This window comes from Haliotis cracherodii, unplaced genomic scaffold, assembly GCF_022045235.1.
Source record: "Haliotis cracherodii isolate W230 unplaced genomic scaffold, xgHalCrac1.p SCAF_6, whole genome shotgun sequence".
Taxonomy (NCBI): Eukaryota; Metazoa; Mollusca; class Gastropoda; order Lepetellida; family Haliotidae; genus Haliotis; species Haliotis cracherodii.
In genome coordinates, this window is record NW_027266319.1 from 57,324,071 (window position 1) to 57,351,443 (window position 27,373).

The following is a 27,373-nucleotide window of genomic DNA, read 5'->3' on the forward strand; positions in this document are numbered from 1 at the left end:
TTTTGAGGAAAACTATATTTATTTTGACGTTTTTGCACAAGGCAATGGCTCTACTTTGCTAATCAAACTAACAGGTTCAATCCAAAAGCACAACATTCCGGCATCGTTTAAGTTAATCTTTTCATTGATTTCCACCTAAAGAAAAGCGTGAATGATTATACTGGAACTATATTTTTCCCCAATGGCGTTGTTCAGAGACATTACTGCATGATAATTACACAGCAATAATTCTTCTTGAAATCACGAATGCACAATCATTGATATTGGGGAAGCAGGCTCCTTTCCGGGAGTTAAAAATGTGTTTTGAAGCACATCCTGAAGAAATATTGTCTCAAACAAAAATCCGAGCACTTTTTTCTGTCCAAGTTCGGACAGATCGGGCGTGATTACCATTTTATGAATAGGGGAACGACAGGGAACTATTGGTAGGAGAGAGATTTCAATCAGGAACACATTATGACCTGACTGATCTGCCCCTGATCACATTGAAATTAGAATCGTGTATACAGGTCAGTCGTGACCAACTCGTGTTATTCCGGAAAGGGGCGAGTGCTGACGAATGGTATACAGGTATGACCTGACTGATCTGGAGTTATCTCCCCTGGCGGTTTTGTGCGGGGATACGAACTAAGTGTTAGGTAACTACCTGTAAAGTGTCTTTATTCTGAATCAAACCTCGGTTATGGAGTGAATTACACCTCCATTTATATTTCGATAACTATCCTTGACCCATTCACCAACATAGCACCACTTAGGCTATGTTTAACGCCGCTTTGAACAGAATGTCAGTTATATCACGCCGTGTCAGCTTAAAGTATGAGGAAAACCGAAGTGATGCAGGTCTTAGATGCCAGCTTCTCCATCTTTTCCTGCATCTCTCGCTCATGAGGGTAATTCGATCAGAAGACTACTTTGGCGTCATGTAATTGGAATCAGGATCAAAACGTAAATGTAATTATGAACGAAGCTAGGACATTTATCAAATAAGGGCTGAGATATAGTACCCTAGATAACCGAGGATGTGTAAGGGTAGGGGCTGGGTATTTGGTCCTCTCCGTGTTACTGTCCGCCATGTGAGCCGTGGTGTTTGTGGTGGTCCTTGTGACGACAGACGATGACGGGGACGTGACTGTGGTGCAGGACGTAGTCGCTGATGCTGCCGACAAATGTCCTCCTCACTTTGCCGAGGCCCCGTGTGCCGGTGATGATCATGCAAGCCTTCTCTTCATCGGCCACTTTGCAAATTACCTCCCCTGGTTTCCCTCCGATGCTCCGGACTTTGCCCCTAAGCTGTAATAAAAGAGTCCTTTGTCCTCAAACAGTGACAAGAAATGTGTGTACGTATATGATCGATATATCCTTCTTGTTCGTATAAGTCTTAATATATCCTACATGTGCGCGGAGGTATAAGTCTGTCCTACATGTTCGTGTATGTCTAAGTATATCTTACATGTGGCTATGTATGTCTAAGTATATCCTACATATGGCTGTGTATGTCTAAGTATAACTTACATGTGGGTGTATGTCGAAGTATATCCTATATGTGGCTGTGCATGTATAAGTATATGCTACATATGGCTGTGTATGTCTAAGTATATCCTACATGTGGGTGTGCATGTCTAGGTTTATCCTATATATGGGTGTGCAGGTCTAAGCATATGCTACATATGGCAGTGTATGTCTAAGTATATCCCACATGTGTGTGTATGTCGAAGTATATCCTACATGTTCGTGTATGTTTAGGTATATCCTACATGTGGCTGTGCATGTCTAAGTATATGCTACATATGGCTGTGTATGTCTACGTACAACCTACATGTGGGTGTGCATGTCTAGGTTTATCCTATAGGTGGCTGTGCATATCTAAGTATATGCCATATATGGCTGTGTTTGTCTAAGTATAACCTACATGTGGGTGTGCAAGTCAAAGTGTATCCTATATGTGGCTGTGCATGTCTAAGTATATGCTACATTTTGCTGTGTATGTCTAAGTATATCCTACATGTGGGTGTGCATGTCTAGGTTTATCCTATATATGGGTGTGCATGTCTAAGCATATGCTACATATGGCTGCGTATATCCCACATATGTGTGTATGTCGAAGTATATCCTACATGTTCGTGTATGTTTAGGTATATCCTACATGTGGCTGTGCATGTCTACGTATATCCTACATGTGTGCATGTCTAAGTATATGCTACATATGGCAGTGTATGTCTACGTATATCCTACATGTGACTGTGCTTGTCTAAGTATATCTTACATGTGGCTGTGCATGTCTACGTATATCCAACATGTGTGCATGTCTTAGTATATGCTACATATGGTTCTGTATGTCTAGGTATATCCCATATGTAGGTGTGCATGTCTAAGTATATCCTACATGTTCGAGTATGTCTAGGTATATCCCACATGTGGCTGTGCATGTCTAAGTATATTCTGCATGTGTGCATGTCTAAGTATATGCCATATATGGCTGTGTTTGTCTAAGTATAACCTACATGTGGGTGTGCAAGTCAAAGTGTATCCTATATGTGGCTGTGCATGTCTAAGTATATGCTACATTTTGCTGAGTATGTCTAAGTATAACCTACATGTGGCTGTGCATGTCTAGGTGTATCCTATATATAGGTGTGCAGGTCTAAGCATATGCTACATATGGCTGTGTATGTCTAAGTATATCCTACATGGGGCTGTGCATGTCTAAGTATATCCTACATGTGGGTGTGTACGACTAAGTATAGCCTACATGTATGTATGTCTAAGAATATCCTACTTGTGCGTGAGTCTCCGCGAAATCTTTGTCCCAAGGTAGATAACATGCACACTGGCCCCGCCCTGGAGGATATTAAACTTACCCCATTGTCTTTCAACTTCTGTCCGAAAGTGTCCACCATCACCCTGGCCCGCCCTTCTTCCTCGTGGATCATCTGCGTGATGAGGCTCACGTCACTCATGACAGGAGCCTCTGGAATAGAGAGTGGCTGATCTCAGTGGGTTGGTGTGTTTGAGAAGATTTAGGGTTCTGTGGCGCTTTCAGAATTTGTTCACCCGATGTGCACTATGTTTGTTTGTTGTTTAATGCCACGCTCCGCAGTGTTTCAGCTAAATGGCGGCGGTCTGGAAATAATCGAATATGGACCAGACAATCCAGTGATTGACATCATGAGCATCGATTCACGCAATTGCGATACGATAACATGCATCAAGCAAGTCACCGAGCCTGACCACCCGATCCCATCAATCGCCTCTTACGACAAGCAGAGTCGCATGTTACGGCAAGCATGGGATGGTGAAGACCTATTCTGCCCCGGATCTTCACGGTGTGGATTCACTTTCATGAACATGAATACATGAAACAATATTGTACCCTGACGACATAAATAAAATATCAACCACTGGTTTGTCTGGTACTGACTCGATCACTTACAGGCTGTCTTGTTCTTGACGTCATACTTATACGGGCAATGCCGAAGAAAGACGCCAAGTTATCTGAATCTGATTCAATGTATATTTGCAGACATAGTCCACACTTTCTAACGATCAGCGAAAGAAGCAGATTCGGAGAACTAGGGTAGTAGGTCAGAACAGAATTATAGAACTGATCTTCATAGCCAATTAGAGGTGTGTCCACCATATAAAGTCACATTCTACCACCGCGGTATCGCATGCCAAAACACCTTCACGAACCTCTTCATTGCGTGCGTCGCCAACTCCTAGGCGTGATCATACAATTAGCGTTATAATAAGCGTACCATTACCATATTTCCAACATCGTAGGTTGCAGTCAACACTGCTAAGTAGGCCATAACGTGAACACCATTACCATTGTAAAGTCCAAAGCGGCCAGTATCTCCAGCCTCTGTGTACTGACCCACTGACCACTGATTCACCACATTGTGTTGGCATCTACCATAACGTAGTTCTCCAACTAATTCTCCAAGGTCAAATAATAATTCGTCCGGGAACGAGAACAGTAAATTATGCCAGATAGCATCATCTTGGCTGCTGACTCGGAAGAAATAGCCATCTTAGTGTGGCCATCGTTTAAGTCCCTAGTCCCAGTGGTACTGCTACTCCAAGCTGAGTGGGATGTGGAAGATAAGATCGACTGTTTACTGAACTTTGGGAGACGGGAAGTCTACTGGTGAAAGCATAAAAAGATATGGCTGCGTATTCCCATATTGGAACAGACCCGTGAAGATCCGGGGTAGAATAGGTCTTCAGCAACCCATGCTTGTCGTAAAAGGCGACCATGCTTGTCGTAAGGTGCGACTAACGGGATCGGGTGGTCAGGCTCGCTGACTTGGTTGATGAATGTCATCGATCCCAATTGCGTGGAGACAATGCTCCATGATATCAATCACTGCATTGTCTGGTCCACACTGGATTATTTACAGACCGGCGTCATATAGCTGAGTTATTACTGTGCGGTGTTAAACAACAAACCAAACCAAAACATAGGAACATTTTGTCCATTTCTGTCCCCAATGTAACAATGATCGGATACAGCCTGAACAATCGGTCACATAATCTGTCATGTTTCATGAAACATCAAAGAAATTGTGAACACACAATACCATTTAGGAAGTGGCCATATGTAACAAATGTTATACTAGTATTTGGGATAACACTGTCATAGTAAAGTACAGATTCTGGTACTTTTTGGGGTTGAGTCCCGTCCGAGAATCTGTACTTTCCTAAAAATGTGTTATCCCAAATGTAACATTTGTTACATCAAAGAAACTATTGCTCATACCGTATTGTCTGACATAATGGCCACTTCTAATGAGGTGTAGCTTCCTTCTCGTGCAAGTGTTGCGCATTGTTACCACTTTCTAACAAATTCTGTTCCGGAAGAGTACAGTGACATATGTAACTGTCAACAATGCTGCTTTAACCAAAGTGGAAAACGTCTGAGATCTAAATCACTGCCGGCCTTCCTCGAACATTAAGCCTACACGTTCTTATATACCTGGAGGGGCACGGGTAGCCCAGTCCTCTAAGGCGCCGCGATTCGCTGTGCAGAGTTGCGTCGCTTGGGCACGCCAGAAACCCGGTTCGCCCCGATTATGTTTCTAGGTTTGTCAGCACCATACCCGTGCTCGTGGGTTTCACCGAAGTGATAAACGTCTGAGACCTGCATCACTTCGGGCTTTCCTCCCACATTAAGCTGACACGCCGTGATATAACTGGAATACTGTTAAAAGTGGCGTTAAACCTAACTCACTCACTCGCTCACTCTTACATACCTGGAATACTATTCAAGGTGGCGTCAAACCGCGTGGCGTCCCATAACTACCTCTTCCTTTCTACCTATGCCCTGATGACTACAACCTAAATCCAAGGATGTGGCTCAACACTGAAGTAAGCAATGATGCTGTTATGTTTTGTTGAGTGTATGCGTGTCTACATCGTCGGGGGAGACAACACCAAATCAAGGGAGGTAACCCACAATCAGTTAGATCATACCTGTACACACGATTCTAATTTCAAGGTAATCAGGGGGAGATAACCCACAATCAGTCAGGTCATAATGTGTTCCCGATTCAAATCACTCTCCTTCCCACCGTTCTCTGCCGTCAATCTGGCACCTCTGCCACAGACCAGAGAGATGTGACGATTCATACTCAACATATTACCTACTGTATTTCATTATAGAAAACTCTTCCCATTACAACATATGTCATGAAATGGTTACCTTTCTTTTAGAAAATATCCTGAAACGTAAAAAAGCTATTTCCATTTGCGTACTATAACCTTTGTCTTGTCATCTGACATTTGCCATCAAGTTTGTTGACACTTTCTCCGCATACCAATCAGCGAAAGGTTGTTTGTTCAATTTGTTTATTGCCTTTCAATGCCAGGCAACAGAATAAACATGTAAACTGTGTGTTGTTTTTAGGAAAGCACTGTTTATTGTGTTTACGGAAATGCTCTACTCAGCGCTAAAACGTGGTTCCATTTGGTGTTTGATTGGATGAAGGTAAGGTTGGATGAAGGTAAGGTTGGATGAAGGTAAGGTCGGATGAAGGTAAGGTTGGATGAAGGTAAGGTTGGATGAAGGTAGGGTTGGATGAAGGTAAGGTCGGATGAAGGTAAGGTTGGATGAAGGTAAGGTTGGATGAAGGTAAGGATATGTATCATTCCACTGGGAATGGGATGGGGGGAGTCGCATTGATATTGAGTAGCATTTATGGCTCATTTGGGGGCATCAGGCGTATTAATTTGGAGACGCATTAATTTCAAGATTTACAGTATATATCCTTTATTTGCAATGGTTGTACGGTTCCATTTGCAGTCATCGAAACCCTACAGATAGCTACCGAAGCGGTCATTTTGATGTGTAAGGATATATTGTCATTCTCCACACAGTTTCATTTGTAGTAGCATATCTTTATATTTTTGCAAAACAATACGTAAATCGCACTGTATGTCTTCCACAAGGCCGAACTGTCCTGACACCAGACTAACAACGTTTGTTAACAAACAAATGAATAAGTGAATATGATTCCACGCCGCTTTTAGCAAATTCCAGCATGATCACGACAGGGGACATCAGAAGAGGGCTCCACACATTGTACCCATGGGAATCGAACCCGGATTTTTGGTGTGACGAGCGAACGCTTTAACAATTAGGCCACCCGACCGCCCCTGTTAAGAAACAAGAAAAATCTCCTGGCACTTGATATGCAAATTAGTCAGTGTACAGCACGTCATCACAGCGCCGGAGTGTGAACTTGAATGTTGAGGTGATGTCAGGGATATCGTTCTTGTGAACCTGATTCTTATTTCAAGGTCACTAGGGGGAGATAATTCAGAATCATGAAGAAAAGTTCAGACAGTGGTCACCTGATACTCATGTCAGACTTCTGCGAGAACGGTTTGGTCCAAACTGACAGGAGAGAGTAAACACTTAAAAACTGAATTTGACCAACACATTACAAACGTTATTAAAATGTTACTAGCTTGAAACAATTCGCTGAAACACTGCAAACATAAGGTCCGAAACAAAAATATGATACCCGTATCACACACATCAACATCGAATGACCAAAACGGACACAATTTATGGAAAAAAACAACTTCTTTAATATTTTAAAGGCGACGTTTCGGTATAGATTCTTGCTTGACAACGGTATAGGGATCTATACCGAAGCGTCGCCTTTACAATATCAAAGAAGTTGTTATCCTTAAATTGTGTCTACTTTGTCATCCGTCAACTTCTAAGTAATGCCTATCAAACAATTTATGGAATAACCACCCGTTCTTTGTTTTATTATTAGTCACTATCAAACATAGATGTAAACTTCCTTTTACCCGGTATTGTACTGTGATCAAGGACAGGCCATAACAGATCGATAATGTATGAGTTGGTATAGCAAAATTTATCTCCTCCCGAAATGACTACTTGTGTTTTTGTTGCGACACATTGTCTAAAGATAATAACTCGAGGTGTTCTGTCTAGTATCAGTTGTTTCGTTTATTTGTTAGCCGTAAAGTCTGCAATTTTAAAAACTGTTTTATAGATAATTGAGTCCGGGCCAGGCAGACCGTGACCAACTTCCCAGGATAAAATAAGCCGAGTCACAGATCCCGATCCGGTGATACCCATTTTATTTAGTTTTTACGACAAGCATGAGTCCCCACGAGACAAAAACACTTCATTGACAGATCCTTCGCAACGTTTCATTATTTCAGTTGCTTTTTATTGGTGACACGTCTAACTGCACATAGCTACTCGTGCTTTTTCCCGCGCTCTGGCCCTTTCGGAAGTTTACGCAAGTTGAAGGGTGTTTACAAACAAAACCTAAAAACGGCAAATGTCGTAAAATGACACACCAAGTGATATTTTGAGCCAACTAAACATGTTATGTTATCAGGAAGAATGTGTTGATACTATAAGGGCGAAATTAACTATTTATTATGTTTGAAAATATCGTACAAAAACAACGGAAGTTGTCAATGAGATGTCGTAATTGCATGTGAAATAGAATTACGATGCGCAGATACATGAAACTGCATAGATTCGGTCATTAAAATACCCTGAAAGGTCGAGGATATATATCCTATCCATTCTATGGATATCTCTCGGATATGTACTTTGGAGCGAATAGGTAAGTGAATGTTGTTTACAGGTGCAGTGTATGATTCAAACTATATTACGACCGCCTGTTAATAATACAGTCTGAACCAGGTATTGATATTATGAACAACTTCGTAGAGCGGTGGCGGTTAATCATCTGCCGGGTCAAGCGCGGATACTGAATCCCATCAAAATGACGGTTGTGTATTGTAACGTTTTAGTAACCATTTAATTCGTTTGAAAATATGAGGAGAAAAAGAAAGAATACCGTGTTTGTTTATTATGTAATTGAAAATAAAATAAACTGGTGCTAAATTTGATTTTGTCTATTTCATCATCATTCATTCCTGCAACAGATGGTAAAAAGTAATGTGTTGCTAGGTAAATTTGTGTAAAAATAAATTGTTTAATGAAGACTGGTTTGAGAATTGAATGTGCAACCCCATGACTCGTATCGTGTTTGAAATGTTGTAAATTTGTAATTTTATTGATTTTGAAACATGAGATGTCTAAGATACCCATCAGCAGTTGTGTATTATGCGATTTGTTTTTAATTTTAAAAAGTTTTAAATATTTTTTTTACAAAATTAAAACCAAGTGGAAGTATTCTTTGAGTGCTGAGTAAGCTCCAGTAGAGTTCATTTTTTATATGATAGTGCTAACATAACTTAAAAATCAAACATTTGATAAAAACAACGAAGAGGTATAATTTCTTTTGCCAACTGGTTTTTCTTCTCGATGTAAAGTGTTCAGTACGCTATAATGCTAGCTAGGAGTCGGCGGCTCTGAACTCGTCTGGATTCGCGTATACAGGTCACACATCGCAACAGCCCTGACTTAATTCAATGCAGTTGGTTCTTACGTCAAGCATTAAGAACAGGTGGTCTAAACCGCCCCGAACTTCCACAAAGAAGAAACGCATTCTACCCAGTGTCATCGGGAAGTGCAATGATAAAGGGCCCATGTCCCATTTGAGCATTAGGACATGATGATCTATTGTCAACATGGTCGCTGACAGGCTTAATATAGTACAGCTTAATTCCTCTTGGTAAACACTATGATCGACTAGAACATCTTCTTTGTCACAATACGGCTCGTGGAAACATTCAGGCTTCATTAATCTGAAAGTCAGTATTGAATTGATGACAAAATTAATCACATCGATTGCGCATCGCCTGCTGCAGTCCTTAGCATACACTGGCGCCTGGAACTAAATTGAGGGATCTCCCAGTGTCATTAAAAGAACCAACAAGCTACCACGAATTCATTTTTGTTAATTCCCTCAAGGCCACATAAAAAAGTTTTGTTTCTCATATATTCTTTTTTAACCGGAATCTTAATTTCATCGGGTTTTTCCCCCTGTTTTTTATTAACCACCACGTGGCCTAGTGGACAGATCGTGTGCCTGGAGAGCGGAAGGTCTGTGGTTCGATCCCCTGGCCGCGTCATTCCACAAGAAGGAATTTAGTGCCCTGCCAGGCGCATGACATTAAATTTGCACACAACCAAATGTTATCACGTATACTTCTATCGTGACGCTATGTTTTATTTTTTAAATAAACAGGCATTCAACAGCCATCACATGTGCATGTTTGCACAGCTTGGCGTTAAAGCAGCAATAAAATCGGAAAGTTTGGCAATCTTAGTCTGCTCCATTTTCGAGTACAGGAAGTTAAACACACCGACCCCAGTTCTGCGCCAAATGTCACCTGATTGAATAATCTGTGGTCACATTTAGTATAACTCATCATGTTTAAAAGGACAGCGCTAAATATTGCAAAAGATTCTAAGTTTTAATTATATTCTGGATAAATGTAGATAAAAAAAAAAAAATCTTACAGAATATTATCCATCTGGAGCTGCCCGTTCTTACTCAGGACGCTCCATCTTAACTAGGAAAGTGATACTAATTTTGTATAGTTGAGCCGAAACGGGTCCGCCAAGGGCTGGTCGGCTCGGAAAGAGTATAATGTGTCAGTTTGGTATCTATGTTAAAACTGCGTCATGATATGGTATCTCAGTCTGAACTTGTACAAGCAGCAACGCACGTACATGCACGTCGCAATATAAGGAAACAATCTTGGACTCGACGTTAAACGACATTTCACCCCAAATCATTTGGATTCCCAAACATTCAAGCCTAAACATAGCATTGTACTAACTGTCCTCAGACAGTTCCTGATGTGCATCTAAGATGTGCAGTGATTCTCTCAGGGCTGATTACATCAGAGAGAGATGAGGTGAGGTGAAATGAGGGTTAACGTCGCTTCCAAGATTGATGCATTTAAATAGCGACGCGCATGCATGTGTGTGTATGTCTGCTTGTACTGGTCGTACTAATGCCGATTTATAGTGCTAGCTCATTGAGATACCATTCCGCATTTTAACATGAATACCCCGCTCAGACACAATGTTGAGTACATGTTTTAGCCCCTTAATGCCGAGCGCCAAACAGGGAAACAACAAGTACCATTAACGTCTTTTGGTATGACGCAGACGGGGATCAAACCTGCGACCTTCCGCTCTCCGGGTAGACGCTCTCCCACTAGATCACGGAGGCGGTCGCATCTTCGCAACCGCAAGAGCAACTTCGGATATGGATAATAACTTACCAGAACCGAATTTAAGACGTAAAACAATTAAAACTTAAGGCTCGTTCGGTGACGAAAAACAAGATTATTAAAGTGGCCTGACCGTGCGCCCAACACACAGTCAACTGGGCCTTCCCCCTGTGTAAGAACGTTGTTTACCGGACACCTTAGCAGCAGGCAGTTTGGTTTTCTTGGAATGACAATGAACAGCGCTCAGTCGCAACGATCCCCCGGAAGAAGTGATGCAGTCCTTGACGGACGCTACTGCAGATGTTGCAATGCCTATACGTGGTATCTCAGAAGCTTGTCCCAGTCGAAAAGACAAGACAGACACCAGTGTTGATTAACGACTGCAAACAGTGGATAACCATTCAAATGAGGTTCCATGACTTGAATAACTTTGCCTTCATTATCGGAATGACATGTTGATCGCATTAGCTGTGACTGGGTCAGTGAGTTGGTGTGTGGGTGTGCGGGTGTGTGTGTGTGTGTGAATGGGTGTGTATGTGGGTGGATGGGTAGATGGGTGTGTATGTGGATGGGTTGGTGTGTGTACGTGCGTGGAATGTGTGGGTGGGTTTGCACGGGCGGATACACCTTTTTTGAAAAGGGGGGGGGGGGTGCACAATAAAGATCTATCTATGGTCTTTAGAGGTAATTTATACAGAAATAAAGACTTTTTTCGACCCGTTTGTGTTTGGGTTGGTAGAGGTGTGTGTGTGTGTGTGTGTGTGTGTGTGTTTGTGTGTGTGTGTGCGTGTGTGTGTTGGTGTACGAGTGGGTGGGTGGGTGTCTCAATCGATTGGGGTGTTGGATATCAACGAATTTAAATCCACATCATGCTTCTTTAACGTACAAAATGGTCTTTCGTGTCGATTAGTTTTGTTACAACTTTATTAATAAGATTCCATAAACTGACGTGTTTCTGGGTTCAAAATGGGAGGTAACAGAAACATTGATTGGTATAGAGAGAGAAAGGATACTTTAAAGTGAAGCAGGGTTCCTGCGGTTATTCATCAATGCCTGTATAGGTGCCTTGGGTCTCCTTACACAAAGTGTAATCTCAGCGCTATCATTATTCTGGTTTTCTTAGCGTGTAGACGCTGATATGATCTTAGCGCTTAGAATACTCTGTGCATAGACGACTTATAGTGCCTTGTCACATCATCGGCGTACGAGGTGTATATCAGAGTCCCAGCTGAAGGCAAACCAGTGGTTGATAGCATGAGTAAAGATCCACGCCGTCGGGTACGACATACCACCAGCCATCTCCCCGAGGCAAGGGAGTTAACTGACTATAAAACTAACTGGGCTGGAATTATGGAGTTATTTTTAGGCTGGACTAACGAGTCGATGCATAGTCCAATCAAAACCATGTAACGAAATCGACCCTGGTTCATAAACTGCCTTGTGGATTTCAGTCGATTGCAGGAAATGTAAAGCATGTGTACCGTCAGCTTAGCGTCAACAGGTATTTTCCAAAACATTTGATGTTTTAATGAAGGTTCTCAAGTGATTTGATGCACTTCGCGAAGTAAGACCCGTTTTATTACAATATCGATCATATCGTCTTGACTGGGCGCCGCCATTTTGTTTGAAGCAAATGCAAGTGATATGCGAGGTGGAATCTGATTGGAATTCCAGTCTGGTTCGGCAAGGTTGGATACTGGGCTTTATGGTAAGTATACTGCCTTGCCTCGGGAAAATGACCACCAGCCCACCTCGACATTGTAAGTTAGTGAGTGAGTGAGTGAGTGAGTGAGTTGGGTTTAACGCCGCTTTTAACAGCAGTCCAGTTTTATCACGGCGAGCTTAATGTGGGAGGAAAGTCCGAAGTGATGCAGGTCTCGTACGTTTACCACTTCGGTGAAACCTACGAGCACGGGTATGGTGCTGACAACCCTTGAAACATAATCGGGGCTTCGAGCCCACAATCGTAGGTTTCTGGCGTGCCTAAGGGACGCAACTCTGCACAGCGAATCGCGTCGCCTTAGACGACTGGGCCACCCGTGCCCCACGACATTGTAAGAGGCGTCTTTATGGGACGGGTTGTCCGGTCATCGTTATCGTACGGCGTTTATAGTTACTTGTAATTATAATCATATAATCACTGGGTTGTCTGGTCCATACTCGATTATATACAGGCCGGCGTAATATAGCTGGAAGGTTTCTGTGTGTGGCTTTATCAACAAGCGCAACCAGCCAGATCAAAAACTGTAACCCCGACCCACATTGAATTGGACTGTTATCTACTTAAGTGTTTCTTGCCTACACTGGTGGCGAGAATGCGATAAATCGATAACATGAGCCGAGAAAGCGAGAGCACAAGACGAGAAAGCGATAGCACGAGACGAGCAAGTGATAGTGTTGCGCGAGAAACTATTGGGTTCTCGTCTCGAATTATCGCATCGTCTCGTTCCATGGCTTTATCACTATTTCGAGGCCGTAAGTGAAGTGGATAAAGTGATGTCCCCTCTCGGCCACCATACTACACTGCCCCAGAATCTCAACATGGCCGATCAGAGAGAAGCATAGAGAAACTGTCAGTCCGGCATTATGTGACAGCGTTCGAAGAGAATCGTGAAGTGGTGACCAGGTGCCCTTTTTTCCTGACACTATAGCTACATTATATGCAAACGTTGCGTCCCTTAGGCACGCCAGAAACCTATGATTGTGAGTTCGAATCCCGGTTCACCCCGATTATGTTTCTTGGGTTTGTCAGCACCATACCCGTACTCGTTGGTTTCACCAAAGTGGTAAACGTCTGAGACCTGCAACACTTCGGGCTTTCCTGCCACATTAACCTGACTCGCCGCGATATAACCGGCATACTGTTCAAATCAACGCTATGCTCACTCACTTTGGCGTGACGAATGAAGGCTTTATGCACTAGGCTACCCTAATGATGTTATAAGTGATTGAATAAATGTTCGCCTACTTCGGAAGTAAAACATTGCACCGAGGGAGGTCCATCACAGCCACTTTGTGGAAGTGTGGATGGAGCAACGGATGATGTACGCCGGTGTTCCATGTGGAAGGTCATTAATCACCACGCGGCTTTTTTTCCACATAAAGAACATGTCAATTTGCCATGTCTGTTGTTTCGCGCCGCACTAAACCATAACCCATCTAAGACGGCGTTTTTTCGACAAGAAAAGTCTGGATCAGATATTCAAGTCATGTTTGTTTATTTATTTGTTTGTTTGTCGTTTAACGCCACACTCAGCAATATTCCAGCTATATGAAAATTGCGGTCTGTAAATAATCGAGTCTGGACCAGGCAATCCAGTGATTGACATCATGAGCATCGATCCACGCATTTGGGATACGACGACATCCATCAACCAAGTCACCGAGCCTGACCACCCAATCCCGTTAGTCGCCTCTTACGGCAAGCATGGGTTGCTGAAGACATTTTCTAAGTCACCCAGACTTACCACCCGATCCATTAGGTCGAATCTTACGAAGTTGCTGGGAGCCTATGTTCTCACCCCGAATCCCCACGCTTTTAATTTTCCATGTACATGTGTAGATCACACAATCAACAGTGACAGGAAATATACTCACTTCCGGTCTTAGGTGAAGCATGTGTACGCCCTTCCTTTTCACTTACAAATGTAGGTTATAATTCATGAGTGAGTGGGTGGGTTTTACACCGCTTTCTGCAATATTTTAGCAATATCACGACGGAGGACACCAGAAATGGGTTTCACACATTGTACCCAGGTGGGGAATCGGACCCGGGCCTTCGGTGTGACGAACAAACGCTTAAACCACTAGGCTACCCGACCGCGTGCCGTGGGGATTCCGGCGCAGGATACAATCGTCAGCAAACGCCGTATATGCTTGGTCGATGTGGCGACTAAGTCAATCAGGTGGTAAGGCTCAGAGACATGGTTGATTGCATGTCTTCGTACACTACGGCATCGAGTGAGTGAGTGAGTGAGTGAGTGAGTATGGTTTTACGCCGCTTATAGCAATATTCCAGCAATATCACGGCGGGGGACACCAGAAATGGGCTTCACACATCTACGGCATCGAACGTGAATCGCGTTTATTTAACAATCACCGGTTTGTTTGGTTTACATCCCATCATCATGGCGCTGGAAGATTGCTGAGTGTTGTGGTCAACAACAAATGAAGTCGCTTCTTACGCATCCTCTATAACCCAGGGCGAGCATTTCCGTCAATCTACACTAACTCCGTGATCCATTTGTCTGCCTCCGTGGTCTAGTGGTAGAGTGTCCGCCCGGAGACCGGAAGGTCCGGGGTTCGATCCCCGGCCGCGTGATACAAAAAGACGTTAAAAGATGGTACCCTGCCTGGCGCAATATTAAGCGGCTAAAACAAGGACTGGTCAGCTCGGAGTCTGTGTCTGAGTGGGGTATTCATGTTAAACTGCGGCACGGTATCTCAGTGGGCTAGCACTATAAATCGGCTACAGTCTGGACTAGTACAAGCAGCCACAGACACACACGTGCATGCACGTCGCTATTACATTAATCTTGGACGCGATGTTAAACCCCATTTCACCTTACCGTGATTCTTTCACGCGGTTCTCGCTATCTCAACTTACCCGCTCTTGATTTCCATCAGCCAATTTAATTGGCTACTCAACTTGGTTAACGTACCAATCAGAATGAGTGTTACAAACGAGTTTGAATGTTGGGTTTGAGAGAAATTCAACGATAATCGACTTGTGGAACGGGGCCCAATTCCACCCCTGAGCGCTAAGTGTTCCACACATAGTTCCACCAGGCGGGCAACATACAGTAGAGTGAGTGAGTGAGTAGGGTTTAACGCCGCTTTTAACAGTATTCCAGTTATATCGCGGCGTGTCAGCTTAGTGTGGGAGGAAAGCCCGAAGTGATGCAGGTCTCAGACGTTTACCACTTCGGTGAAACCCACGAGCACGGGTAAGGTGCTGACAAACCTAGAAACATAATCGGGGCGAACCGGGATTCGAACCCACAATCATAGGTTTCTGGCGTGCCCAAGGGACGCAACTCTGCACAGCGAATCGCGGCGCCTTAGACGACTGGGCCACCCGTGCCCCCGACATACAGTAGAGACTTACGTGCGTAGGCAATGTTGTGGTACTCGGGACAGTGGACTATCACAATGTGATCGACAGGGCGACGCATGTTGTTTAAGTACCCTGCAACATAGAACAGTTCATGGAAGAATGGTAGTGATTGCTTCAGCCTGCGGTCAGACATAATTAAGCCTTCATTGAATGTTTTATTAATGCTCTCAAACTATCTTCATTACAAAAGTATATAAAAAAAGCATGAAGATTCTACAACAATCTTTCCTTTAAAACATCTTTTCAAACTTGGTTCTAATGCTGTAGGATGTTTATCTAAACATGACAACCCTTATTGGAGAGATGTATTGTCTGCTTGGAAGATATTTTACCAAAAAATGAGTTTTTATGAAGATGATTTAGACCACATTCTGAATCAATCACTCTGGCTGAATCATTTATTTAAATCATCTTATATTATACAAAAATTGGTTTTATCAAGGTGTCCAGAGTGTCAGAGATCTTTGCGACAACAACGGTTTTCTTAGTTTTGAAAATTTCAAACAAAAATATATTAAGATCCAGGGAACTTTTCTAGACTTTCAAAAATTACTGAACAATATTCCAAAGAGTTGGAGATTTCAAATCAGAGACAAAACCCTTGATGTTAATGTAGTTCAGCTGAACAATATATGTAAACACTTTTTTAATAACGTTAAAAAATCAAGGACTTTTTATTGATGAACTAATTAGGAATGATACAGTACCGAAATCATTAGAACACTGGAATACGGTTTTACCTCAAGGTTTGGATTGGAAAGATATACTTCTATGTTATAGAAAATGCACGCACGCTTGTAAACTTTTAGATTTTCAATTTCGATTTATAAACAGAATAATTTACACTAAGAAAGTGTTATTCAAGATGAAACTTGTCGATGAAGATAATTGTACTTTCTGTAAAACTGCTTCTGAAGATATGTCTCATGTATATTTCGACTGCCAATCTGTTCAACAATTCTGGCTGAAAGTTGAAAACTTCCTAAATAACAACCTGCAAACAAATTTTATCCTTTCGAAACTTAATAACTTTTTTGGTATTTCCACTCAAAACCATGTGACAAATCATATTATTATACTAGCAAAAAGATTCATCTACATATCAAACATAAAACCACAAGATTTATCTTTCGAGCAATTTCTTTCACTACTAAAAGACACAATTTGTTTGGAAAGTTTTATCGCTAAAACAAATAATCAATTTAACCAATATGCTCAGGAATGGCAAAACTTCCATCTCATAATCTAACGAAGCAGTTGAAACATACTACCTGTTAATTATTAATCATCTATTTCTTGTAAACAAATATTTATAATCTCCCTCTCAGTTCGAGAAGACGACATATCCTACACAATCTGCCTGTCCTCACCTATGAAAACTATAACTTGTGTTATATATATACATGTTAATACCTACACTTGTAACACTATACATGAAATGGAATAATAATAAAAAAATGGTAAAAAAAATAAAAATTAAGCCTTCATTACTCTTCAGGGGTGATGGGGTAGTCTAGTGGTTAAAGCGTTCGCTCGTCACGCCGAAGACCCGGGTTCGATTCCCCACATGGGTACAATGTGTGAAGCCTGGTGTCCCCCCGCCGTGATATTGCTGGAATATTGCTAAAAGCGGCGTAAAACCATACTCACTCATTACCCTTCATAATCGGGCAGACCGCCTCCGTGATATAGTGGTAGAACGTCCGTCCGGAGAGCGACAGGTTCTGGGACTTGATCCCCGTCCGCGTCATACCAAAAGACGCTAAGACGGTATTTGTTGTTACCCTGCCTTTCGCTCGGCATAAAGGGACTAAAACAAGGACTGGTCGGCTCGGAGTCAGTATACTGCTTACTTACTTACTTACTTACTTTGGAGATTTAACGTGTGCTTTCCGACTGATGCGTATTTCGCACACGGGCCCGGCCAGGCCATTTAATGTGTTTCCGAAAGGGGCGAAAGTGGTCTGTGCAACCCAAGAGGGGGGTTTAGGGGTTGCTTATATAGAATTTGGGAATTTTGAGATTTGGAATAGGGAGCTGGGTATGGTGGATGTTTGATTGTTTACTGTGTCTGAGTGGGGTATTCATGTTAACACTGTGGCATGGTATCTCAGTGGACTAGCACTATTATCAATACACCAATAATCTTGGACGCGACGTTAAACCTCATTTTACCTCACCTCATATCGATGGCTACCAGAGAAGCAATAAGCCAGGTCACATATAATTTATATATCCTGGACATTTTGTGCTGACATTATTCGGCTTTGATATGCCTCGTTATGACATACAGTAGAACATGGATATAACGAACTACAAGGGGCCGGAGAAATCAGTTCGTTATATACGTTGTTCGTTATAAACGTTTTCGCTGGGAAATGTCCGCCGTCTTGCCTAAAACAAAACACAATACACATGCACGTTCATAAACGTTTCCTCCCGCATCTACCGGTGATTCAGTTTAAAAGTACCAAATGAGACAACTTCAAAAATAAATAATGCAATGGTCGGAAGAAATTGTATCTGAAATTATTATTTTATCAGAATAATATATTCCAATATCACCGAAATAAATGTAAAGATTATTGAATGAAATTTGTTTGTTTTACAGAATAGATCAGTCCAATTACATGGACAGGTAAGATCAACATAATGCAAGTTTAACAAGGTTGACTCGTCACCAGCAATTGTGTTGATTCGCCGCGATTGTGTTGATTCGCGCCTGATTGCATACAGCCAATTGTCAGTGACGCTTGACACTGAGTGAGATTTCTCAGTTCGTTATACACATGACTAATTACAGTAAAGTACGGTTATAACGAACTCAAAGGGACTACTAATTTTAGTTCGTTATAACCGTAGTTCGATATAAACATATATACAGCTTAATACAGCTAATTATCGGGACCAAAAAAGTAGTTCGTTATATCCGTCAGTTCGTTATAAGCGTGTTCGTTATAACCGTAGTTTACTGTAGTGGTAGATGGGCTTGTTGGTGATCAAATATCAGTTCTCTATATCCGTTAGTTAGATGAAGAGAGTTCAAGAATCCAAAAACCACCAAAAAAATCCTAATACTTACCGACTCCCTAAGTGGACTACAAGCCCTCTAAAACAAAAATACCAAAAAACCGACCTAAATTAATAAATCAAATACTTAAAAGCTCCAACGACCTAACTAAGGCAGGCAAACAAATAACCTTCTTGTGGATACCCGCCCACGTAGGAATATACGGTAATGAAAACGCCGATAAGGCCGCCAAACTATCCCTCAAAATCCAAGAAATAAGCTTAAACTTACCAATCTCAAAATCAGAAATTAAAAGCGTAAACAAGCAAAAAATCACCAAAAAATGGCATAACCTATATCTAAACTCAAATAGCCAAATCAAAAATGTACTCAGCAAACCACTAACCAAACCAAAAATTCTCCATCCATCAAAAAAAATCGACAGAGTAATCACTAAACTGCAAACAGGACACACCAACCTAAATAACCACCTAAAAAAATTAAAAAAACACACTACAGGTAACTGCCCACACTGCAAACAACTAGAAACCCTAGAACACGCACTCATCCACTGCACACATTACCTAACACATCGAACCGCAATACAAACCACCCTCCATCTAAACAAGGCTCTCACTCTAGAAGCAATACTAAATCCACAAACTAAACTAGAAAACTTCAAGGCCTTAGGCGTATTCTTAATCAAAACGGAACTAATAAAACGCATCTAAAAACACTATAATCTACCAAATCAAAATCACATAAACAAACAAACATCCACCATACCCAGCTCCCTTAGTTCTACTCCCCAACCCCATCGGCATCTACTCCAAATCTCAAAATTCCCAAATTCTATACACGCAACCCCTAAAGCCCCCTCTTGGGAAGCACACACCACTTTCGCCCCTTTCGGAAACACATTAAATGGCCTGGCCCGGCCCGTGTGCGAAATACGCATCAGTCGGAAAGCGCACGTTAAATCTCCAAAGTAAGTAAGTAAGAGAGTTCGTTATGTACGTAAACTATATATGACGATATATAGGAGATAAATCGGGATTTTTAAACAGTTCGTTGTATCCGTTTGTTCGCTCTAACCATGTTCGTTATATCCGTTTTCTGTATTATTCAACTATCCGTCACTCACTCCGAGAGAATTTGGGATAGAGGCATTTTACTAACGCTTCCTTTAATGGCAAAGCCGACAGAGATTTCATCATGTGTGGTCTTGTGGAGAGCGGAAGGTCGGGGGTTTGATCTCCGGCCGCGCCATACCAAAAGACGTTGAAAGATAGTACTTCTTGTTACCCTGTCTGGCGTTAAACCTCATTTCACCCCAACTCACCATGCAAGGATTCTTATATCTGCTTTGTATATAAACATAAAAACAGTCTCATGTCTTGTCTCACCAAATTGATGTGACTGTACTAATGTAATCAGAAACAAGCGTGTCTGCTATTTTAATGCTTCTGGCAATCATGTTGGTGACTGGGTCTACCAGTAGAGACAATGACAATCAACACCTTCTTCTAATTTTAATAAGACGGTATTTCTACAAGTGCTATCTTCTTTGATTTCATCTCGGCACTAACTGCCACTACACCTGCAGGTGCACGTTCGAAGTTTAAACGCACCTTGAGAAGTTTAAAGGTATCTTGCGGAGTTTAAAGGTATCTTGCGAAGTTTGAAGGTATCTTGGACAGTTTAAAGGTATCTTGCGAAGTTTGAAGGTATCTTGAGAAGTTTAAAGATATCCTGCGTAGTCTAAAGGTATCTTGCGAAGTTTAAAGGTATTTTGCGAAGTTTGAAGGTATCTTGCGAAGTTTGAAGGTATCCTGAGAAATTTAAAAGTAGCTTGCGACGTTTAAAGGTATCTTGAAAAGTTTGAAGGTATCTTGAGAAGTTTAAAGGGATCCTGTGACGTTTGAAGGTTTCTTGAGAAGTTTGAAGGTATCTTGAGAAGTTTAAAGATATCTTGCGAAGCAGGATGCGATATCCTTTCCTCGAACACCTGGTGCCATCACTAATTAATAGTGATTCATAAACACATGTTTTGATACGAATCGAATCGTTCAACGGTTTTGTCGCTATTATTCGGGAAGCATAAAACGTATCTTGCGAAGCTTAACCGTGTCTACCATGTTGACTATTTGGCATGTGCATATCGTTCGCTAATTCGCCCCCGACCCTATCAGTACTCCTCCATATATTCCCAACAAATGCACCTTATGCATACACGGCGAACGATGTCTAGGTGCACATCACGTTGTAGGTTAGTAAATGTATCACGTAATCTGATAGATCATATAAGGTACGGTCTGACGTTGTTATCTACCAAATGATTAGGAAGCGTACTATCACATCTCACTGTAACGGTGATTCATCTTTTAGTAAATAAAAACAGCTGGTTTCTTGATACTAATGCAAAAGTAAGGCTTATGTCGAATGCCTTACTAGTGGAAGAATATCTCAGTAACTCGAATACTTCCGGGAAGGGTTTTTGGTAATATTTGAATATTATCAATGCTTTAATGATTATGTTATTAATTCTTTATGATAGACATGTGGAGGACATCACCAAACCTGATACAACAGATGAAACCAATAATGTCCGATACAATTCCTGATTTTGACTTGTGCTCCTTGTGCCATATGCTCCTGTGTCCTGCAATTAACTTGCCTTTGCGTGTATTTGTGACAGGTGCCACCTTTTCGCGAACACCTGGTATCATCACTATTTGATAGTGATTCGAAAACACATGCTCGTGATATAGTCGGAATCGTACGATGGACTCACCTTTTAGCTTAGATTTCTTGGAAGTATCGAAACGGTTTTATCGCTTTCATTGATAAAGCGGGAAATTGTTTAGTATGAAGACGGTACAGAGAAATGGAAAACAAATCTCTTTGGGTCACAGGTTCTCTCTTGAATTCGTTTAAGTTCGAAAGATTAGCCTTCAATCATTTTGACCATACAAGTATAATTCATTCGGCAAAAGTGACATACTTGCAAACGCAAGAAACACAAAAGCTAGGAGTCGGTCATACATGTACGAACATGTCCGATACATTTTCCTGTTTACTGTTCTGTCCTAGTTGACAATACCATGGGGAAAAGGGGCCTTATCATTCCATGTCATTTAATAGACTTTGTAATGGTCGGTTAACATAAAACGTTAAGGCCAGAGGATACCCAGACTCGATTATCCGACGAAACCGATTTCATTTGGCGTAAAAGGCAAAATAGCGATGAAAATTAAATAAATAGATCATTAAACATGAGTGATGACACCAGGTGTCCGCACGAAAGACGGCCCACTGTATAATATAAGGAACATCAAATACGTAAGTTAAATCATATGATATATGTCTGAGTGTGTGAGTGACCTGAAACGCAAACGGCAGTGCTTCATATTATGAACAGAAGATATTGTGATTCAATGTTCCTATAGGTCTTTAAAATATCATATTTTACATATTTATCAACGAAAAACCTACAGGTTGATCCAAACTAACGGTATTCTTAAACTGTGCATCCTCGATTATCCAGGGTAGTATATAACATACTATTACAAAAAATACCCTGGACCCAATAACGCAGTAGTGCGCCCAGACAATGCCATTTCGGGGGGCACGGGTGACCCAGTCGTCTAAGGCGACGAGATTCACTTTGCAGAGTTGCGTCCTTGGGCACGCCAGAAACATATGATTGTGGGTTCGAATCCTGATTCGCCCCGAATATGTTTCTAGGTGTGTCAGCACCATACCCGTGCTCGTGGGTTTCACTGAAGTGGTAAACGTCTGAAACCTGCATCACTTCGGGCTTTCCTCCCACATTAAGCTGACATGCCGTGATATAACTCGAATACTGTTAAAAGCGGCGTTAAACCCAACTCACTCACTCACTCAATTTCCATTTCAAATCACTTTCACGAAACAGCTTAAGTCACCAAATACCTTGGTTTGTTCAGCTTAGATGTAAAATGACTTATTTGACTTTATTTTAATAAGGTGCTATGAATTCCTGTTTGAACCTATCTAGTCCCCGTTGACAAACCGTGGCTTTCCAATCAACAAGTGGATGTTTCAGGCAGCTCAGCGGACAGACTCATTAAGTCAAGTTCACAGACAGATAAAGGGCCGTCTCTGCTTATGTAGGTTATCTTATGTAAGTTTCTCTCAATCACATGCAGGTAGCACGTGCAACATTAATGTACAGTGGACAGACTATTCATAGTTTGAATATTTCTTGTTTAACACTGCACTCATAATTATTGACTATATTTTAGTATATGTGGGTATATTTGAGATTGTCTGAGTATATTCGAGTTTATCTACGTATGTTTAACTATATGTCAGTATATTTGAGTATATGTGTGTACATCTGAGTATTTTGAGTATATTTTAGTATATTATAGGATATATGAGTATGTTTCAGGACAGAGGAATATATTTGAGCATATATGAGTATGGTTGATTGTATTTGAGTATGCTTGAGTATATATATGTGTATGCTTCAGTTATATGAGTATGTCTGAGTATGTTTGAGTATATATATGTATGCTTCAGTTATATGAGTATGTCTGAGTATGTTTGAGTATATATGTGTATGCTTCAGTTATATTAGTATATCTGAGTATGTTTGAGTATGTATGTGTATGCTTCAGTTATATGAGTATGTCTGAGTATGTTTGAGTATATATGTGTATGCTTGAGTTAATTATATGAGTATGTTTGAATGTTTATATGTATACTTGTGATATATGAGTATTTTTGAGTTTATATGTGTATGCTTGAGTTATGTGAATATGTTTGAGTATGTTTAAGTATATCTCAATATATTTGAATATATCTGAATATGTTTGATTATGGTTGAATTCCTCAATATCTTTGAGTATAACTGAGTATACATGAGTATATTTGAGTAGGTATTAGACTATTTCGGTATATCAGAGTATGAGTATGCTTGAGTATAAATGTATATGTATGAGTGTACTTGAGGTTGTTTAAGTATTTCTGAGTATGTTTGAGTATATTTGAGTATGTATGAATTGAAGTTTGTTCGATTTTTATATGAGTATGTTTGAGTATATTTGAGTAGAATGAAGTATGTTTTAGTATTTTGTACTATCTTATGATATGTTTAAGTATGTTTGAGTATATATTACCTTTTTTGAGTATATCCGAGTATTTTTATTATATATATATATATGAGTATATAAAAGTATGTTTTAGTATATATGAGTATATCTGAGAATGTTTGTGTATATTTGAGTGTATCTGAGTATATCTGAGTATTTCGTAGCATATTTCAGTATATATAAGTATATTTGTGTTCATATGGGTATGTTTGAGCATGTATTAATATGTTTGAGTATATCTGAGTATCTTTGAGTATATTTCAGTATATATAAGTATGCTTGATTATGTTTGAGTACACATGAGTATGATTTGGTATATTTGAGAATGTTTGAGTAAATTTGAGTTTATGTATATGAAAATGTTTGAGTATATATGAATATGTTTGAGTCTTTCAATGACGCCGAGAATCCGGGTCAGGTGCCTTGAATGTTTGTCACAGAGACTTTTCGGACATTGCTTTAGACATGCAAATTTCTTTCTCAGAAAGGAGGATTATTTTTGTTCACAGTTTCTTGTTTCGGGACATTAAACATGTTCAGCCAACAATTAAATGTTTATCAAACCTGAAGCAAACCTAAACAAAGGATGCTTACGAAACAATGGCAATCAGGTTACCATATTCTAGTCAGTGTTGACATATCGCGAGTCGGACGGTGTAATACTATCATGTAATGTTCATATAACAATGTCATGTGTGACGTAAGGGTAATAGGCCGCGGGAATCACTTGACACATTGTATTTAATTGGTTTAAGCACAGTGTGAAAACTGATGAACAGGCACGTCACTACCGAACATTATCTCACGTGATTCGTTGTCTGTGTCTATCGTGGATAAAAAGCAAATGCTTATTATTATTTTTAAATGAAGAAGATTAATTTTGTAAAATAAAACCTTTGAATAAATAACTCTCGAAGTGCTCTAAGAAAGAAATATTTATGTCAGTATGTTTCTGTATATGTTTTATGTTTGAGTATACTTGAGTATCATTGAGTATATGTGAATATTTTTTAGTATATATGAGTAAATTTGAGTATGTTCGATTATGAGTATATTTAAATATATTTGAGTATGTGTGAATCTTTTCATGAGCACACAGAGCACATTTAATATTTTGAGCGAGTTAATGAGTGAGTTGGGTTTAACGCCGCTTTTGACAGTATTCCAGTTATATCGCGGCGTGTCAGCTTAATGTGGGAGGAAAACCCGAATTGATGTTTAATATTCTGAAGGGGCCTTGGAAGATTGTTAATGAATGAATGATATTTATGCTTTTCGGACACTGCTTCAAGATATGCAATTTTCTTCTTTGAAAAATGGAGCGAACAACTAAACAGCCCAGGTCCACTAGAATATTACATGACAGGTACCTAAAATAGTGTGATAGGTCCCTAAAATAGTGTTAAATATACGACCCTGAAAAGTGGTGAGATGAGGTGAAATTGGGTTTAACGTCGCGTCCAAGATTATTACACTTATAAAGCGACGTGCATGCACGTGTAAGTGTATTTGTGTTTACTTTGGTTACAACATCCAACTAGTACAGTTAAGCTATTCAAAAATGACAGGACCTCAGACCGTGGTAGGTAAACAGAAATGCACAATTATGTATAGCTAGTACACAGAGAAACTATGACAGCATAGGCCTCTGGAACAACACGCTTGTACCTATGTTGAGGCAGTAATGAATAGCTGGTCTCCCTGTGATGGTCACAGCAAGAACCAGTTAACTCGAAGTGTTTGGGACCATCAGATACATGTCGAGTTACCCGATAGAGAGGAGCAATGTGATGACAAAATACTACAGTGTCGGCAAGCTGTCTACTTGGTTTATGAATTGCTATTAAATTACATCGTCTCAAACGATGGGTCGAATTAATGTAGTTGAGTTAACGTGATGTGAAATACGGGAACGCCGCTTTTATAACGACGTACACGCACCTGAATGTCTAGCGGCTTTGCACTGATCAGCACATGCTACAGTTAAAGATGGATACCCTACTCAGACACAGTATACTGACTCCGACCCAACCAGTCCTTGTTTTAGCCCCTTAATGCCGAGCACCAGTCAGGGTAACAACAACTACAGTGACCATGGGGTCGAAACACCGACCTTCCGCTCTCCGGGCAAACGCTGTATCCACTACACCACGTTAACACGATTTGGCGTTAAGAAGCTAGTGTTTGTTTGTTTGTTTGATGTTTTAACGCCACACTAAGCAATATTCCAGCTATATTACGGTGGTCTGTAAATAATCGAGTCTGGACCAGCCAATCCAGTGATTAATATCAAAAGCATCGATCCACGCAATTGGTTGGTTGGTTGGTTTGTTTGTTGTTTAACGCCACACTCAGCAATATTCCAGCTATATGACGGCGGTCTGTAAATAATATAGTCTGGACCAGACAATCCAGTGATTAATATCATGTGCATCGATCCACGCAATTGGGATCGATGACATGCATCAACCAAGTCAGCGAGCCTGACCACCCGATCCCGTTAGTCGCTTTTACGGCAAGCATGGGTTGCTGAAGACCTCTTCTACCCTGGATCTTCACGGGTGAAGAAGTTATCACTGTAGTATTACGATCTTGCATGGTCAATGACACGTCTACAGCAGGGGTCTTTATCAGTTTGATAAGCCACACTGACGACAGCTGTATGGTGTAACCTGTCCTCCCATGACATTTTTCAATACACTATAACATTTGAAATAGTCACAATGGAACTTACATTGAAATGCATATTCTGAATACTCGCTGCCGTCCATGGCAAGAACAATTATTCGATCCTCTTCAGACATCGTTGATGTTGTTCCAAATGATGGCAACGTTACAGGTGTTGTATTTGGTGGTGTCGCTTGTCCCTTCTGCCTGGAAAGCGTTGACATATCAGTCACGTGGCTTTATAGTGCAAAACGCTGCTAGGAGCTTCGATAACGCAACGCTGCGGTGAAATTGGTTGAACAATATTCGAGGTGTGCGTCAACGACCCGCCGAGCTTTGGACAATGAATGACATGTTGTCATTTTCTTTGACGATGGACTGTTCTGAACGGTCTTGTGACCATTTTCGTTACATAGAGATTACGAACGAGTTTCTGTAAGGTACAAATTATCGTATCTAGAGAGGTCAGCAGGACAGATAAAATTTTAAACAGGTGCAGTTATATGTTTCTTCCACACCCTAAAATCGCAACATTTTCCATGCATATTTTGTCTGTTCTCATGATCGCAGTAGCGCATTAATACACAATTCGGTCAGAAGTGATGCAATCCGACTTACTGCTCACTATTCATACGTAACAATACACTAAACACACTCAGTAGTATACCAGCTATATGACGGCGGTCTGTAAATAATCGAGTCTGGACCAGACAATCCAGTGATTGATATCATGAACATCGATCCATGCCATTGCGATACGATAACATGAATCAACCAAGTCATCTAGCCTAACCA

General features: G+C 40.9%; 1 protein-coding gene across 1 annotated transcript; it reads right to left on the reverse strand.

Annotated features, from left to right (window-relative positions):
* On the reverse strand, nucleotides 1-26,976 carry LOC139445736 (universal stress protein in QAH/OAS sulfhydrylase 3'region-like). The gene is made up of 4 exons (XM_071226941.1): nucleotides 26,646-26,976; nucleotides 15,755-15,835; nucleotides 2,859-2,968; nucleotides 1-1,290 (listed from the first exon to the last, which is right to left on the reverse strand). Exons 1-4 carry the CDS (start codon nucleotides 26,800-26,802, stop codon nucleotides 1,060-1,062), a joined length of 579 nt encoding a protein of 192 aa, XP_071083042.1. The 5' UTR covers nucleotides 26,803-26,976; the 3' UTR covers nucleotides 1-1,059.
* Nucleotides 26,977-27,373: the final 397 nt, after the last annotated feature.